Source organism: Daphnia magna, linkage group LG2, assembly GCF_020631705.1.
Source record: "Daphnia magna isolate NIES linkage group LG2, ASM2063170v1.1, whole genome shotgun sequence".
Lineage (NCBI taxonomy): Eukaryota > Metazoa > Arthropoda > Branchiopoda > Diplostraca > Daphniidae > Daphnia > Daphnia magna.
In genome coordinates, this window is record NC_059183.1 from 2,041,892 (window position 1) to 2,057,411 (window position 15,520).

At 39.1% G+C, this 15,520-nt stretch overlaps 1 protein-coding gene across 1 annotated transcript; it reads left to right on the forward strand.

Moving 5' to 3' along the window:
• Positions 1–8,594: 8,594 nt before the first annotated feature.
• LOC116919582 lies at positions 8,595–10,587 on the forward strand. The gene is given in 5 exon segments (XM_045169642.1): positions 8,595–8,911; positions 8,994–9,119; positions 9,185–9,655; positions 9,730–10,250; positions 10,252–10,587. Coding segments are annotated over 5 exon segments (1,659 nt in total). The 5' UTR covers positions 8,595–8,706.
• Positions 10,588–15,520: the final 4,933 nt, after the last annotated feature.

The window sequence follows — 15,520 nt, forward strand, 5'->3', positions numbered from 1 at the left end:
ACAATAACACATTGTACAATAAAAGCATATTAAATTATTACTATATACAAATACTGTATATAAGTACACGCTGCCAGTACACGATTTACCAGAGCAAGGAAACCTTCCCACGCCCGGTGGTCCCTAGGGACCTCTTGCTGTACTTCAATATGCCTCTGGATAATTCACTTGTTGTCTAGGGATAAACGTGGCATGTATTAATCAGCAATAAAGAAGCCCGTTGATTTTTATTATATATTTTCCATGATTAAAAAACAAATTCACTTCAATAAGGTTTATGTATTAACAATAACACATTGTACAATAAAAGCATATTAACGTTGTATTAACGTTGTGTTTTGTATATATAGTACTTTATACAAATACTATATATAAGTACCTGCTGCCAGTACACGATATACCATCCAACGACAGTCGTCTGCTAGGCGTACTTCGTGGAACACGTTGGTTAGGCCCCTCCCCTTTCAGGGCGGAGCAAGCCATTCCACGATGGTTTTCCACGATATACCAGTACACGGTACAGGGTACGCGTACACGATATACCGCGGCCCCCTTTATTGACTTATGTTTCAAAATGTTGGTAGTGAAACAAAACTTTGTGTTGCTTTACGAGAAACCAAGATCCTTTTCTCAAATGGAAAGAGACTTTACTGGACAGGTACATGTCTACTAAACACATGAAGTTCTCTTGTGATTGATCATAGTTTTGTTTTCAAATCTTACTACATGTTTCCCAGATGTAATCTGCATGAAAGAGATTGCACTTGTAAAATTTTCCGAACCTTTTCCTTGCAAAAACTCTTCATTAGGCTCTTGTAGTTATATCATAGTTGTCTTGTGGCTGCCAATGGCGGCCATGCCATGTTTGACAGCATCTAGTTGTATTTGTAGTCTGTGAAAATAAAATTAATACAAGCATTATGAAACAACAAATTGCAAACCTGTGTATCCTTGAATTTAAGATTAGGGGTGATTAATTGAATAAAGTAAGATTAGTAGTTGAGTCGCAGTAGATAAATTTGATTCCACTGTTTGTTCTTGCTTTTGGTTGATATATACCATTTACATGTGATGTTTAGTTTAGTAAAATGGCAGCTCTTCACACGCTACTGAAACAGTCTGCAAAGGGAACAATATTTCATCCAGTTACCTTGGAAGTTTCCATTTAACAATATAATTCTAAGTGTATATAGCCTGTGTATATTTACACCTAAATGTACACATACCTCAAATGAATAAGTGAAACAGTAAGCTTATGATTGTAACTCGCGGCTCTGTGGTTGAGCATCGGCAAGGTATGCTGTAAAGTAAAGGTTCGATTCCTTACAGATTCTAGTTGAAACATTATATAAATTATTCAGTTATAATCGTACGTCAATACAGCACTTTCAAACAGTGTACATATGAATAAGCCTAGTCAATACTCAACAGAAAGTTGAGATTTAAATGAAAGTAAATCGCAATTGACTTTGTCTGTGAAGGGTAAACTTGTAAAACTACGCACTTAAACAGAATTTCAATAAAATGAGGAATATAGTCCAGATAAATAATGGTAAGACAAGTTTATTGAAATAGGTAAAAGTACTAACCAAAATACGAAATACTTATCAAAATATCAGAAAAAAGGACAACCTTTTTGAAAAAAAATTTTTCAGCATTTTGTATTGGTATATATTATATAACCCTTAAGGTAAACCAAGGTTGGGGTAAACCCTGCCTTAATTGAACCAAACCCCCGGGGAGATTACCCGGGGTGTGGCTAAGAGAAGCCGGAAAAGGACGGAAGGTTTCGGACAAGTTTTTACGTGAGCGATTAACCGTTAATTCAGATTTGTGGGTAGCCTCTTCGCCCTCCAATGATATCATAGAACTTGAGGACCCCCACGTCCCCTTTCCGGACAGCGCACTCACAACCTTTGCTGCTGATCACAGTAGGGGCATGACCCCCTACAGGCTTATCACAAGTCAAGGGGAAACGGGGCCAAAGAAAAGAAGGGAGCCCAAATACGCAATTCAATTAAAAAAATATATATAAATACTATAATGTGGAAGGAAATAAATGAATCTTGAAAAAGCGGCTCAAGTCGAGAAAAATCCATCTAGTGGCAAAAATCTCAGAAAACGTCATCCATCTAGTGCCAAAAATCTCAGAAAAATGTGTCCCTATAGGACCTCACTTTTGATAGAATCCCTATCGGGAAATTGTAGAAAGAAAACAAGCAATGAGTTAGTTATAGCAGACAGAATCGGCCATCGAATGCTGCGTTGCGCGATAAAATCAAATGCGAAAAAAGATGTCGAACAGCCCTATAGGTAGGGCTCGGCCCCGATCACATTCTAATCGGGGACACCGGTAAGCTTCCCCGATTAAAATGAATCGGGGAAGTTCAGTGCGGGGATTTCTTTTTTCGGTGCGGAACGGTGCTATAATCGGTGCTGCACCGATAGCACCGCTACAGACATAGGGGTTTAGTCTTACTAGTGACCTTGAGTTCTGATAGGCCAACGAGAATCACGTGACTAGGGTCACATTTTTTTCTTGTTGGCCGTAGGGCAACTGCCAATTTAGATCACTATTCATTGATAATCGGGGAAGGCACCGATCACCGATGTCAGCGCCCCGAGCACCGAAATCTCTTTCCCGATTAAGATTATTCCCGCACCGGATCGACTAAAAAACTCCCACATTGGCGTAAAGCCGAGCGCTACCTACGCTACTACGGAAGAGAAGTGGTTTTTTAATTATTATATATACTTGTAGCAAGTAAAAAAACGAAATCTTCAACAAAAATATGCCCCATAGTAATACAAATTTAGTTCAAAAATTTTCTTTTGGAAATAATCTCTACTTGATTTACTATAATTAATTAAAGTACAGTTTTCCAATCAGCTGACCAGTTGTTTACATTTATTTTGATGAGTTTTGGGAGATTCATGATAGTAGCTTAGTGAAAATGTCCGAACTTGGCACTGGGTTATTTGAAACATCTGATTTGCTGACATTTTTTACCTTTGACTACCATGACTTGTTCAAGTAAATGCTTATCTTTCACTCATTTTGAGAAATATACTGTATTGCCTTAACAGTTAGCTTATACCTCCACAGTTTTACACAAAAATATACAGTTTTATATATTAGTTACCAGTAGAATTGTTGAGGATAGTCAGAGTGATTTTTTTACACTTCAAAGTCTACTCAACCACGAGTTCTACAGAGATGGAGGCTAAACAATAGGAAAACAAAAAACAAAAACGAAAAAAATTGGTTCCAGCAACCCTTGGGTTCAGCAACCACAAGTTTCTATTAGTTTGAATATCATCAACACTCCCACTCAAACTATAAAGACTTTTAGATTGGGGCTGGGATGATTCCAAGTTGATCATGTAATGATTGGAACCGATTTGTGGCTAGTGGTTTTGTAAAGATGTCTGCAAGTTGTAACTTTGTTCCGACATGCCGTTATGCTGAAGCCACACAGCTTCTCTTTATGTCTCGCTGGCAGTGAGACATTCTGCTTCAGTTGTTGACAGTGTGGTGCACAATTGGCGTCTACTACACCAGGCCACTGGCCCCCCACTATGGAGGAAAACATATCCGGTTGTTGAGCGGCTACGATCTAGGTCCCCAGCAAAGTCTGCGTCACTGTATGCATTTAGTAGTTGGGAACTCCCACTGAAAAAGAGTCCATGATTGCGTGTTCCAGATAGATATGCAAGTATCCGCTTTACAGCTTCCCAGTGTGCTGGTCCAGGTTTTTCACAATAGCGAGATACTTGGCCAACTGCGAAGGCAATATCAGGTCTGGATACAATCATAAGGTACATTAAGCACCCTACCGCTTCTCAGTATGGGATTCTTCCCATGGAAAGAGTTCCAGCTTCCGTTGTTGGTGACATAGAGATGGTAAGACGGGAGCATAGATCCGCTGGTGTAAGTCTTGGGTGAGCAGAGTCCATGTTGAACTGATTTAGGATGGAGTCAATAAATGTAGCTTGATTGACATATAGTTGCCGTCTGGGCCGATCTCTTTTGATTTCCATCCCAACAAAACATTCAGCAGGAAGTGATCGCATGGCAAAGAAGTTTTCAAAAAATTTGGGACGTCAGAGATAACATCGTTGCTTGTACTGCATACCAGTCCATCATCAACCCAAATGGCCATGATGGTAAATTCCTCCTCTTGGCGACGGAAGTATATGCTGTTAAAATATACAAGGAAAGGTATGAGCGAGGCTTCTGTATTCTTTAATACAGGATATGAGATAGTTCCAACTTGTGGAATATACTTGGCATTAACATAACTTGACACATTATATAATTACCAAAGCACACAAGTTGATGAAAGACAATAGCCTGATAACAGAATAGAATGAATGTGAGTAAGCGAAATACAGAAATACTTGACGGCTGTCAAAGGACGTCGACTCAGCGTGACTGACAGTAGAAGAGAGAGAGGGTGTTTCTAAACAGCAATAGAGGAAAAGTAATGGAGAAAGCCCACTGAGTTCTTCCAACCAGCGCCGTTTGGCGGCCGTTAGGTTATGACATGTTTGACAATTCTCAACATATGCAGGGGTCAGCAATGCTCCGATTGAGTCCAAACTTCAACAAGAATTTATTAAACTTATTGTTCCATACTCGAGGTGCCTGTTTAAGGCCATAAATGCATTTCTTCAGCCTACAGACCTCTCCTTCTCTCCCAGCTAGCACAAACCCTTCCGGTTGCTCAAGATAGAGCTTTTCTTTTACTACTCCATACAAAAAGGCTGTTTTCACATCCAGCTGGATCATGTTGAGATTAAGTGCAGCGACAGTGGATAATAAGATCCGCAGAGAGTCATACTTGACTACAGGGGCATACGTCTCTTCATAATCTATCCCTGGTTGTTGGGAGTATCCTTTTGCCACCAAACGGGCTTTCCTGCGTAGTGGAGTTTCTTTGTATCCGGGTTTTTATTGAGAAAATCCATATGCATTTGATTGCTTTCCGATTCAGAGGAAGTGGCACCACCTCCCAGGTGTCATTTTCCATGAGTGATTGATATTCTTCAAGGATTGCTGGTCTCCAGTCATCCGACTGCACCGCCATTTTGAATGTTTTTGGTTAAAAAAAGTCAATAATTTCAGTAGCTTTCATACTGATCCACTGTTTTGGTGCGTGAATTCGTAATGGATAGGGCCGGTTAACACATGTTGGAACAACATGCTGTTTGTTCTTGTTGAACAACTGGCTTGTTCAATTCCATCGGCATTGTTAAGATAAATCAATGGTTCACTGTCTCCACCAATTACAGGCTCTGCTGTCACGTCATAAATTTGAATACCATGATCTTGTGGCTGAGTTGGCAAGTGAATAGGTGTTAGGGATTCAGCAATCGGCACTACAATTTGCTCGTTTTTATCCTCCTCATCGTACTCGTCAAATATGATGTCACGGGCAATTGGTACTGTTTGTGTTTCTGGTATTAAGACTTGTTGAGTTTTGTAACTGAACATTTCACGATCAGGCCGTCATCTACGTACAGGATGAAGAAGGTTATTTCCTCATCTGGATCCCCCGGACGGAGGTAGCGGTAGTAAATGCAAGGATCACATTTAGAACTTTCAAGGCCGAAACCTACAATGAATTCATTAAATTTTACGTTCCAAACGCGGGAGGCCTGCTTTAAGCCATAGAGACTTTTGACAAGACGACACACCTCTTCTTCTTTTCCAGGAATTATGAAGCCTTCGGGTTGTTTCATATAAATTTCTTCTTCCAGTGTTCCATAGAGAAATGTGGTTTTTATGTCTAGTTGGATCATTTCAAGATCTTTTTCTGCTGCAATGGCCATAATCATTCGGAAGGAGAAGGTCTTGGCAACTGGTGCATAAGTCTCAGTGTAGTCGAGGCCATGAATTTGAGAGAATCCTTTGATCACGAACCTTGCCTTGTATCGTGGGGAAGTCGTCTTGAAACCGGGCTTGTACTTTAAGACCCATTTGCCTTCGATTGCTTTTCGGTCGCATGGCAGTTGGCATAGTGTCCAGGTGTTTCTGAATTAGAGAGGGATGTTAGGGATTCAGCAATCGGCACTACAATTTGCTCGTTTTTATCCTCCTCATCGTACTCGTCAAATATAATGTCACGGGCAATTGGTACTGTTTGTGTTTCTGGTATTAAGACTTGTTGAGTTTTGTAACTGAACACTTCACGATCAGGCCGTCATCTACGTACAGGATGAAGAAGGTTATTTCCTCATCTGGCTCCCCCGGACGGAGGTAGCGGTAGTAAATGCAAGGATCACATTTAGATCTTTCAAGGCCGAAAGCTACAATGAATTCATTAAATTTTACGTTCCAAACGCGGGAGGCCTGCTTTAAGCCATAGAGACTTTTGACAAGACGACACACCTCTTCTTCTTTTCCAGGAATTATGAAGCCTTCGGGATGTTTCATATAAATTTCTTCTTCCAGTGTTCCATAGAGAAATGTGGTTTTTATGTCTAGTTGGATCATTTCAAGATCGTTTTCTGCTGCAATGGACATAATCATTCGGAAGGAGAAGGTCTTGGCAACTGGTGCATAAGTCTCAGTGTAGTCGAGGCCGTTAATTTGAGAGAATCCTTTGATCACGAACCTTGCCTTGTATCTTGGGGAAGTCGTCTTGAAACCGGGCTTGTACTTTAAGACCCATTTGCCTTCGATTGCTTTTCGGTCGCATGGCAGTTGGCATAGTGTCCAGGTGTTGTTCTGAATTAGAGAGTTGTATTCTTCATTTATCACTTCAATCCAAAATTCAGCCTCGGGACAGTTAATTGCCTCACGATAGGTTTCAGGCTCCGTTGGATTGAGTGTTGAATCTTGATTGGCTGGGTCATTAGAAAGAACGGCTTGTTTGGCAACTGACTGGATCTGTCTTGCTCTAATGCGCGTTGACCGGCGTGGTTGATCGATGCTGTTGACTTGAAGAACTTCTGCTGCAAGTGGAGTAGCATCGTGGGCATCTTGATCTATGATCAATTCGGTTTCTTGAGTAACTTCGTTGTGAATCAGGGGGTCAGTTGGAAGGTTTGATCCTTCGCGAAGTGTTTCGTCTGTGACGAGGGGAATTTCGTCTTCGATTGCAGCTACTGGGCAAGCTTCGTCTTCTTTAGGAGTTTTTTGGGTGATTGGAACGTGAGTTTCTCTTGTGTCCATTGATGCTTCTTCGTTGCTTTCAGCGAGCTGTAATTGCTCCTTCGATGGTAGCAGGTCCTTTGTTATATGGTCACGGTGAAGAACGGTTTCGTCGATTTTGACGTCTTTGCTTACGACGATTTTTCCTGTTGTGGGAATATAGATTCTAGATGCGTTTTGAGTTGAGCATCGTCCGACCAAGAAACCTTCTTGACTATGGGGTTCCAGTTTTGATGAGACGGTTGGGTTTCTGACAAAAGCTCTTGATCCAAATATCCTGATATGAGTCATGTCGGGTTTCCTTTCGTTCCAGTAATCATAGGGAGTGAGTTGGGAAGTTCTTGATAGGACCCGATTCTTTATGTATGGGCGATGCACATATCGACCAATAATTAAACCACTGGTTGATTGGTTGCATACACGTCACAATCAATCTCTTAACAAAACATCTTTTGATTGGTTTCCCGCGCCGAGTTGCAACATGCAATCAGCGTCTGTGACCACTCCCGAAATGCGAGGTTTCGTGGTGAACCCACATTTCTGACAAACAGAGTCGTTCCGCAGCTTCCACAACGTTTCGATGCACAACTCTAACAGTGCAATTCTTGAATTCGCTAGAGTTTTCCTGTAGTTCCCAAAACGTTTAGAAGTCGAATTGTTGAGTGTTAAAACCGTGAGTTTGTTCGTACACTTGTCTTTTCTTTTGTTCTCGAACTTTGCATTTTGTGAGCACTTTTCGTGCTTTTCTCCCTTCTTGAACTGTCTGTGCACTCGTGTTTCACTCTCGCTCCCACGAGCCGCGTCTTATCGTTTTTACTGCCGTGCGCTCCCGTAACGCTCGCGCTACATCGGTAAGCTTCCAACTTCCCTTATATGTTTTTCATTATGATATGGCTCGTAATCCCATATCTTGTCCTGTTGTATGTCCTTTCCCGTGTAATCCTTATGGCCTTAGTCAAGTAAATACACACCAATCATTGTGGGTAATTCGCCGCCGAATTCAGTCTATTTCCAACTCTCAGATACACATTTCAATCTTTGTAATACTCTTCCCCACATGAGGATGTATTACACATGTTACTGAGTTGTTCAGCGAGATTTTCAATTGCATATATGTGACTCATAGCATCATGGCCTGCTTGAAACTTGTAGGGGTAAAAACGTTGCATGACTACATATTTGTTCTCAGCAGTGTTCTTCAAATGTTGGGATGTCAGTATAACCCATATTTCATTTGCAGTTTTGCAGCCGATCAAAGTATAGAGCAAACCAATGACGCGTACCCAAGCCATGGGAACGTCGCGGCGGCCATCATTCACCTACTTTGACTTTTGGGACGATGTGGAGCTCTAATGGGTTTTGGGAGGGTGTCTTGGAATATAGTGTGTAGTTTCTTCCTAGTGTATCTTTGAACAAATCTATAGCTGTGATTAAATTGGTAAATGAATAGGGAATATTTTGATGTATTTTTTTTTTGAATTCACGTTTTTTTTAAATAAATTGATGAAACGTGTTGTTACGTTTTCAGAGTGTTTTTGTTGTCAAAAATGCCATATCGAAAGTGCTGTGTAAAAGGCTGTGGTAGGAACGAACGGAAGAACAAAGAAGCAAGTTTTTTTCGATTTCCAAAAGTAAGACAGGAAGAACAAGAGTTAACTGAGTCCAGACTTTTTCGTTGGCGAAAAAGAGTTTATATTCCGGATGCTGAATTTAATAAAAATTTCCTTGTTTGTGACAAACACTTTGTCTTGGGTAACATATTTTATTTCTTCGTAAAGTAAAGATAAGTTAACAAATGTGTAACAATGTTTGTTTATTCTGGCTCTTTCATAAGGTCGCCCAAGCTATGAACGTGATGTAAACAGCCCTGATTGGGCACCTTGTTTGCTTCTGGAGAACACATACGTAACCAATTCTGCTTGTGATAGGACTAGAAGAAGAGTAAAATTTGTACCCACATGTAATATTTCTGTTAAATTTTATGCCAAAAGAAATTCTTTTAACAAAATCAAATTTTTACACCAGTTAAAGGAAGAAGGAGAAATCAGACTATGTCAACTATTGAAAATAAAGATGTTGTCGAAGAGCCAAATGTAGAAGACATGGTAGCTGATGGTGGTGACAATAGCATGAATCCAAATATGTCAACCAATGAAAAAGACATGAATTGTTCAGAAACAAATACTACTTTAGTAGAACTTGTTACTTTTCCTGGTGAAAACAACAGTGAATGTAACATTACATCTCAATCAGAAGGTGTTTATGAAATTCATGATAACATTAGACTTGTTCCAAACCTAGGTAGAGTATTTTTCAAATTATTCAAATTGAGTTTAATTTCTTACTTTATCTTTGCTGTAGAAATCTCATCACATCATTTTGAAGAGTCAAACTTACAACAACTGGACTTTGTTGAATTAAAGAAAGTTATCATGGAGTTACAGAACAGAAATTCGGAACTTGTTAGTAAAGTGAAAATACTGAATGCTAACATAGGTGAACTACAATCTGAACTGCAGTCCTCAAAGGTAGAATCATCACAACTAAAACTTGAAATTGCGAATGGGAAGTCGAAAAACAGAAAGATTTATACAGCCATTGCATTGAAGACGAAGAGTTAATGGTTTACTATACCCGCTTTACTCCCACAGCATTTGAATCAATTTTTCAAGGAGTAATGCCTCTAAAACATAACAACAACTCAACTTTAGATTACCGTAGTCAGTTTTTCTTAACATTGACAAAACTAGCACATAACTTTGGTTTCCTTGACTTGTCTGTTCGGCTTAACGTTTGTCGACAAACTGTATCGAACTACTTTCATAAATGGGTAGGACTACACCACGATCGTTTTTTCTCTAGAGCGGTTTTTTGGCCATCTTCAGAATCATTGAAAAAAACTATGCCAATGTGCTTTAGGATGGATTTTTTAAACACAACTGCAATATGGGACTGTTTCGAGATACAAATAGATACTCCTCATACTCCTACTGACCAAGTGGCTTCTTTTTCCTCGTACAAACAAAGGACAACTGCGAAGTATTTAATATCTGTCACTCCTCAAGGTTCTGTTAATTTTGTTTCAGATGGATTTTTGTTGGAGAGTGAGTGATAAACAAGTTGAAATTGATAGTGGCATTTTAAATAACTTAAAACACGGTGACCTAATTTTGGCAGACAAGGGTTTTCCTTTAGAAGAAGTAGTTGCATCACGGGGCGCAAAATTCATGGTTCCTGCGTTCATGAAAGATAGGATTCATGTAGAAAGAGTCATTGGTGTAACGAGAGGTAGATTTAAAATGTTGAAAGGTCCTATTGACAGGAATTTTCTGAATTTAGTTAATGAGTCAATGAGTTTTGTCGGCAAAATAGTAAAAGTATGTTGTATTCTTACTAACTTCTTACCAAGTGTGGTTCCCCTTGACTGAATTGAATCAATGTATGTAACATTTATTTGCTTATACTGAGGTTGTATTTGTTTTTGGGGTTATAACATTTTGTAATTTTATAACATTTGGAAATATTACATGTTTATCACATTTTTTCTTTTTACGAATTTTGATTTGACTTAGATGTTTTCGAAATGCTTGTAAGATTGTTGGTAGTTTTTGGACGTTTGTTTTCTTTGTTCTGAACTTCTTAAACATATTTACAGTCATCGCATTCCCATTTTGAAGAGAACCGTTTCTTTCCTAAAGACTCCAAGCAAAATTTATGATAACGTTTCACAAGGCAAGACAGATTTGCGCATTCAACAATAGACGAATTATCATTTGGAATATTGACTAGTCCGTTGCAATGACAGAGTGGTTAATTTATACTTGTTTGCGTTTGACAACCATCTTGAACATTCGTTCCACTTTCTTCAGCAGGGTTTTTTTTTCGTATCTTACTGCTGTCCAATATCGAGTTAGTAATTCAGGCAATGCCACTTGTAACACACATAACTTTGCTTTCGGTACCATTTGCTCAGTTACCAATGTTTCATCATAAGGTACTTCGATACACGCAAAATGTTTTGTCGTGTAAACACAGAAATAGGCTTTCTTCAATTCGCAAGCAAACATTTGCTGCTGAACCTATATAAAGAAACACTTTAGAAATTTCATTATTGAATATAACTATGAATAAACATACTTGGTAGTAGTAAGCGTGATTTTTTTCAAATACAAAACACCGTTCTCACCAACACTGAGACAAAACCCAAAATCTTCTTTGGCAGCATCAAATAACATTTTGTTCCGATGTGAAAATGGACATTTAATTTCAACAACCGATGATCCATGACAAGGAAATTTAAAGATTTCGTCAGGTGAGGCTGCAATATATCCATGTGAGGTTGAAACATGCAATCCAGCGTTTTCCATTTCGAAGGCAGAATGATTATTTCCTTCTTTCATGTGAGCTTTCAAAGTGTTTAAAGCGATCTGCTCATGCTTAATTCCCCAACTAAAGAAATTAACAAAGTGTTTAGCATGCTAAATTAACAATTAAATTAACAATTAAATTGTAATTTAATTGGTAGTACTCTGTAGCTTCTGATGTGAATGAACAATCCATAGGGTACACGATTTGTTGCACCAAAGATTTTGAAGGTGCTGTTAAGCTGGTACGCGTGACTTGATAAATCTTACTTGCAGTTACTCTACCCTCACGACCATGGTTCCACTGTTTGCAATGGGTTTGTTGTTTTGTAACAATCTCAAGTGCCAATGCTTGTTCTTTGGTGATTGAATAGACACCCAAATAATCCAGGCATTTACCTTGAATTTCTTCTATCGGGAGATTAACCAATGTTTTGTCGAAAATTGAAGTCAGTCTTTTCGGTAATGGAGTCCTCACTTGTACGGGAACATATTTGTCACTGAAAGGATCAATTATGAGGTGTAAACAAACTGGAGTATTCTTCTCGTTATCCAGATTACTAAGAATTTTCACAAATGTGTCTTTTGTACACAACTAGTATTCATCGTCTCTTCGTTTAGTTTTCTGTGAAGTTTTCAACTGGGAAATTGGTGTTGGAAGCTCCTGAAAATATATAGAATTTAGATCATGTTTTACATGCTTCATTGTGTAAAAGGTAAAAGCAACACTAACTGGATGTTTGGTAGCACTTTTGTTATGCCACCTTTGGATTGTGCTGGTGCACGTTTCTTCTGAAATATTAACAACTCCCCACAAGAGAACTCCAACGTGGGAATATGTCCCTCCCAATCTACATTTCAATTAAATATTACTGAATGTTGTGTAGTACCTTAAAATTTTTAAACATACCCACCAATACAGTCACAATGTCCACAAGCAACACCACCATGGCTATGTAAAACCACCCAACAATTAAGTGGTGGTTTACTAAAAGCCATGGAATGGGTAACCTGTAACAATTTTAATAGCGGTTAACAATAAAATATTACATCATACACGGGTGGGTAAAATAGGCCTACACACCATTCCTTTCACAACACTTTTTCCATTTGATAACTTCATTGCACAGGTGTCCCTTAAGTATCCATCGATATATTTTTTGTAGGATTCCAAACTTTTGACACTTTCTATTGGTTTTTCTGTTGCACTTGGACTCTTTGCACTGTTTGGTTTGTATATGAGAAAGTAAATGAGATCGTTTCTATCCGTCTGTTTCACAAGACTCTTGAAGTCTTCCATCTTTTTAGTCCAAAATTGTGGCTGGGTTTTGAAAGGACACTGTATCAGACCAACACCTAGCAACTTTTCAATATAAGATAACTTCTCTTCCAGGGGTAATCCCAACGCATATGCAGACAAATCTATTTCTTGCATATCGGGACTGTGACAACAAAAACACTCTGAAAACGTAAACAACACGTTTCATTAATTTATTTAAAAAAAACGTGAATTCAAAAAAAAAAAATACATCAAAATATTCCCTATTCATTTACCAATTTAATCACTGCTATAAATTTGATCAAAGATACACTAGGAAGAAACTACACACTATATTCCAAGAGACCCTCCCAAAACCCATTAGAGCTCCACATCGTCCCAAAAGTGAAAGTAGGTGAATGATGGCCGCCGCGTCGTTGCCATGGCTGGGGTACGCGTCATTGGTTTGCTCTATTCTGCAAGTTGGGATCTATAGTTGATAGAAGTATTCTTCTTGCTAACACATCTTTCTTCTTGCATAAGTTGATTTCAGTAGCATTGGTGAGTTCTAGATCACCTGCTTCTTGATCATTATTGTGTGGTATGAGCCGAAACACCTCATCTGGTATACGGCTTGTACCATCTACAATGGATAAGACTTCTAGTTCTTCCAAGGAGACAAATAACCCCAGTTTCCACAGTGGAAAGTTGGTTCCATTAAATTTCATGATGTGGCTCACATCCTTTGAGCCAGAGCAAGTCATCTCTTATGGTTTGGTGGCTTTCAGAAACCTGTTGAAGTAATTGCTTGTCTTTCACTCAGTTTGAGAAATATACTGTATTGCCTTAACAGTTAGCTTATACCTCCACAGTTTTACACAAAAATATACAGTTGTATATATTAGTTACCAGTAGAATTGTTTAGGATAGTAAGAGTGATTTTTTTACACTTCAAAGTCTACTGAACCACGAGTAGACTACAGAGATTGAGGCTAAAAAGTAGGAAAACCCTCCCCAAAAAACGAAAAAAATTGGTTCCAGCAACACTTGGGTTCAGCAACCACAAGTTTCTGTTAGTTTGAATATCATCAACATGACTCTGCCAACACTCTGGTTAGCTGTTTAGAAAACTGTACTTTAATTAATTTTTAAAATAAACTAGAGGTAGTTTCTAAATAAAAATTTACGTTATTAATGTTATTAGTAATTAATGTTTACTTATATTCATTGTTTTTTGTTGTATTTTTATTCGTGCAATACAACGCCTTTTATCGTTGTAATTTTGTTTTCACTTAACGGATGACTTAACGGTAGGCTTTCATTTAAAATAATGTTAATTGTCATTTGACACCGATGGGGTGTAACCGGTTCCACAACCCGATTAAATTATTTTGCACCCTGTTTTCTCCTGTTTTGTGTATTACATTGTATTTCACTATTTTTATTGATTTCCCTTCAATTTCTCAAACTTTTTCCACTTTTTCACGCTAGGCCTTATCGTTTACATTGGGTATTTTGAACTGAAGGGAACCGCTTGATAAGTACCTATCCGAGTTAAAACCGATCGGTAATTTTTCAGGTTGGTAGGTCGGGGTGGTTTTACGTGTATCGGGTATTTCCCTTGTCCCAGTAAACGAAATTCAAATAGCTTCTATCAGTAAAAACATTAGTCCGAAATAAATCAATTTTACAGAAATGGATAGCCCTCATCATGGGGTATCCTTTTAGGTAACTCAGGCCCTGCACTGAGTCCCTTTCTTCCTGCATTCTCCACCAATCCCTCGAACTTAACATTTCTTCTGAAATTGGTGGTTCGCAGGGGTCTCCAAATCCCGCTAACAAACCTCTCCCACTCCCTCCCCCCTTGCAGAATACAGGGGACAAAATTATTTTAACACACCCTGGAGAACCCACTAAATGTTCTAGGTGTGAATGGACTACCCTGGCTAAGAACACCAGAGCCATGGGAAGTATCCAATGACACCTAGAGACAGCCCACACACTCCTACTTTTAAAATACTGGAAATGCGGAGTGTGTGGATTTGCTGAAGATGGCCGGGCACTAAAAAGACATTACCAGAGATTACACTCAACCATACATACATCACCCTCTATTCGATTGTCAGGGATTTCTAACACGGATACCTCTATTCGGAATTTTTCTGTGGCAGGTATTTTCCAAGAGGAGATTGCTGCCACAGAAGATTGCCGTGAGGAGTTATCCGTGGTTGAAATGCCAACGATCGAGTAAGAGGGACCTGGTAATATCCTATCTCAAGCAAATTTTACTCCAAACCAAATTTTAAACCTTGAGAGGGAGTTCGAGACTTCTTTTAGCACAAAAAATTTTTGTTTTCTTTTCGAACTCCCTCTACAATAACTCCCCAATCCGCAAATCTTAACTCCAAAAGGTTTGCCGCCCCATGCCTGTCACGAGAACCTACTCATTTCCCCCAGTCAGCAAAATGTTCGAGGATGCAGTCAAAACAGCTCAGAAGGTTGTAAAAGGGGCGGGGATTTCCTCCGTCTCTTGGTACCTGCCTTTCTGAGCTGCGAGACTCTTCTCGATTACGACAGCCTCGACCTCGAACGTCAAAAAACAGAGATTTTAGAAGACTCCAGCACTGAAAAACCCAGAGGAAACCCTGATGGTAGAAAAAGAAACCAAATCCAGCAGATGCAGAAAGCCCTGCGACGGATCAAGCTCAAGGCGTACGAAACGAGGAAGATTCAGTGACT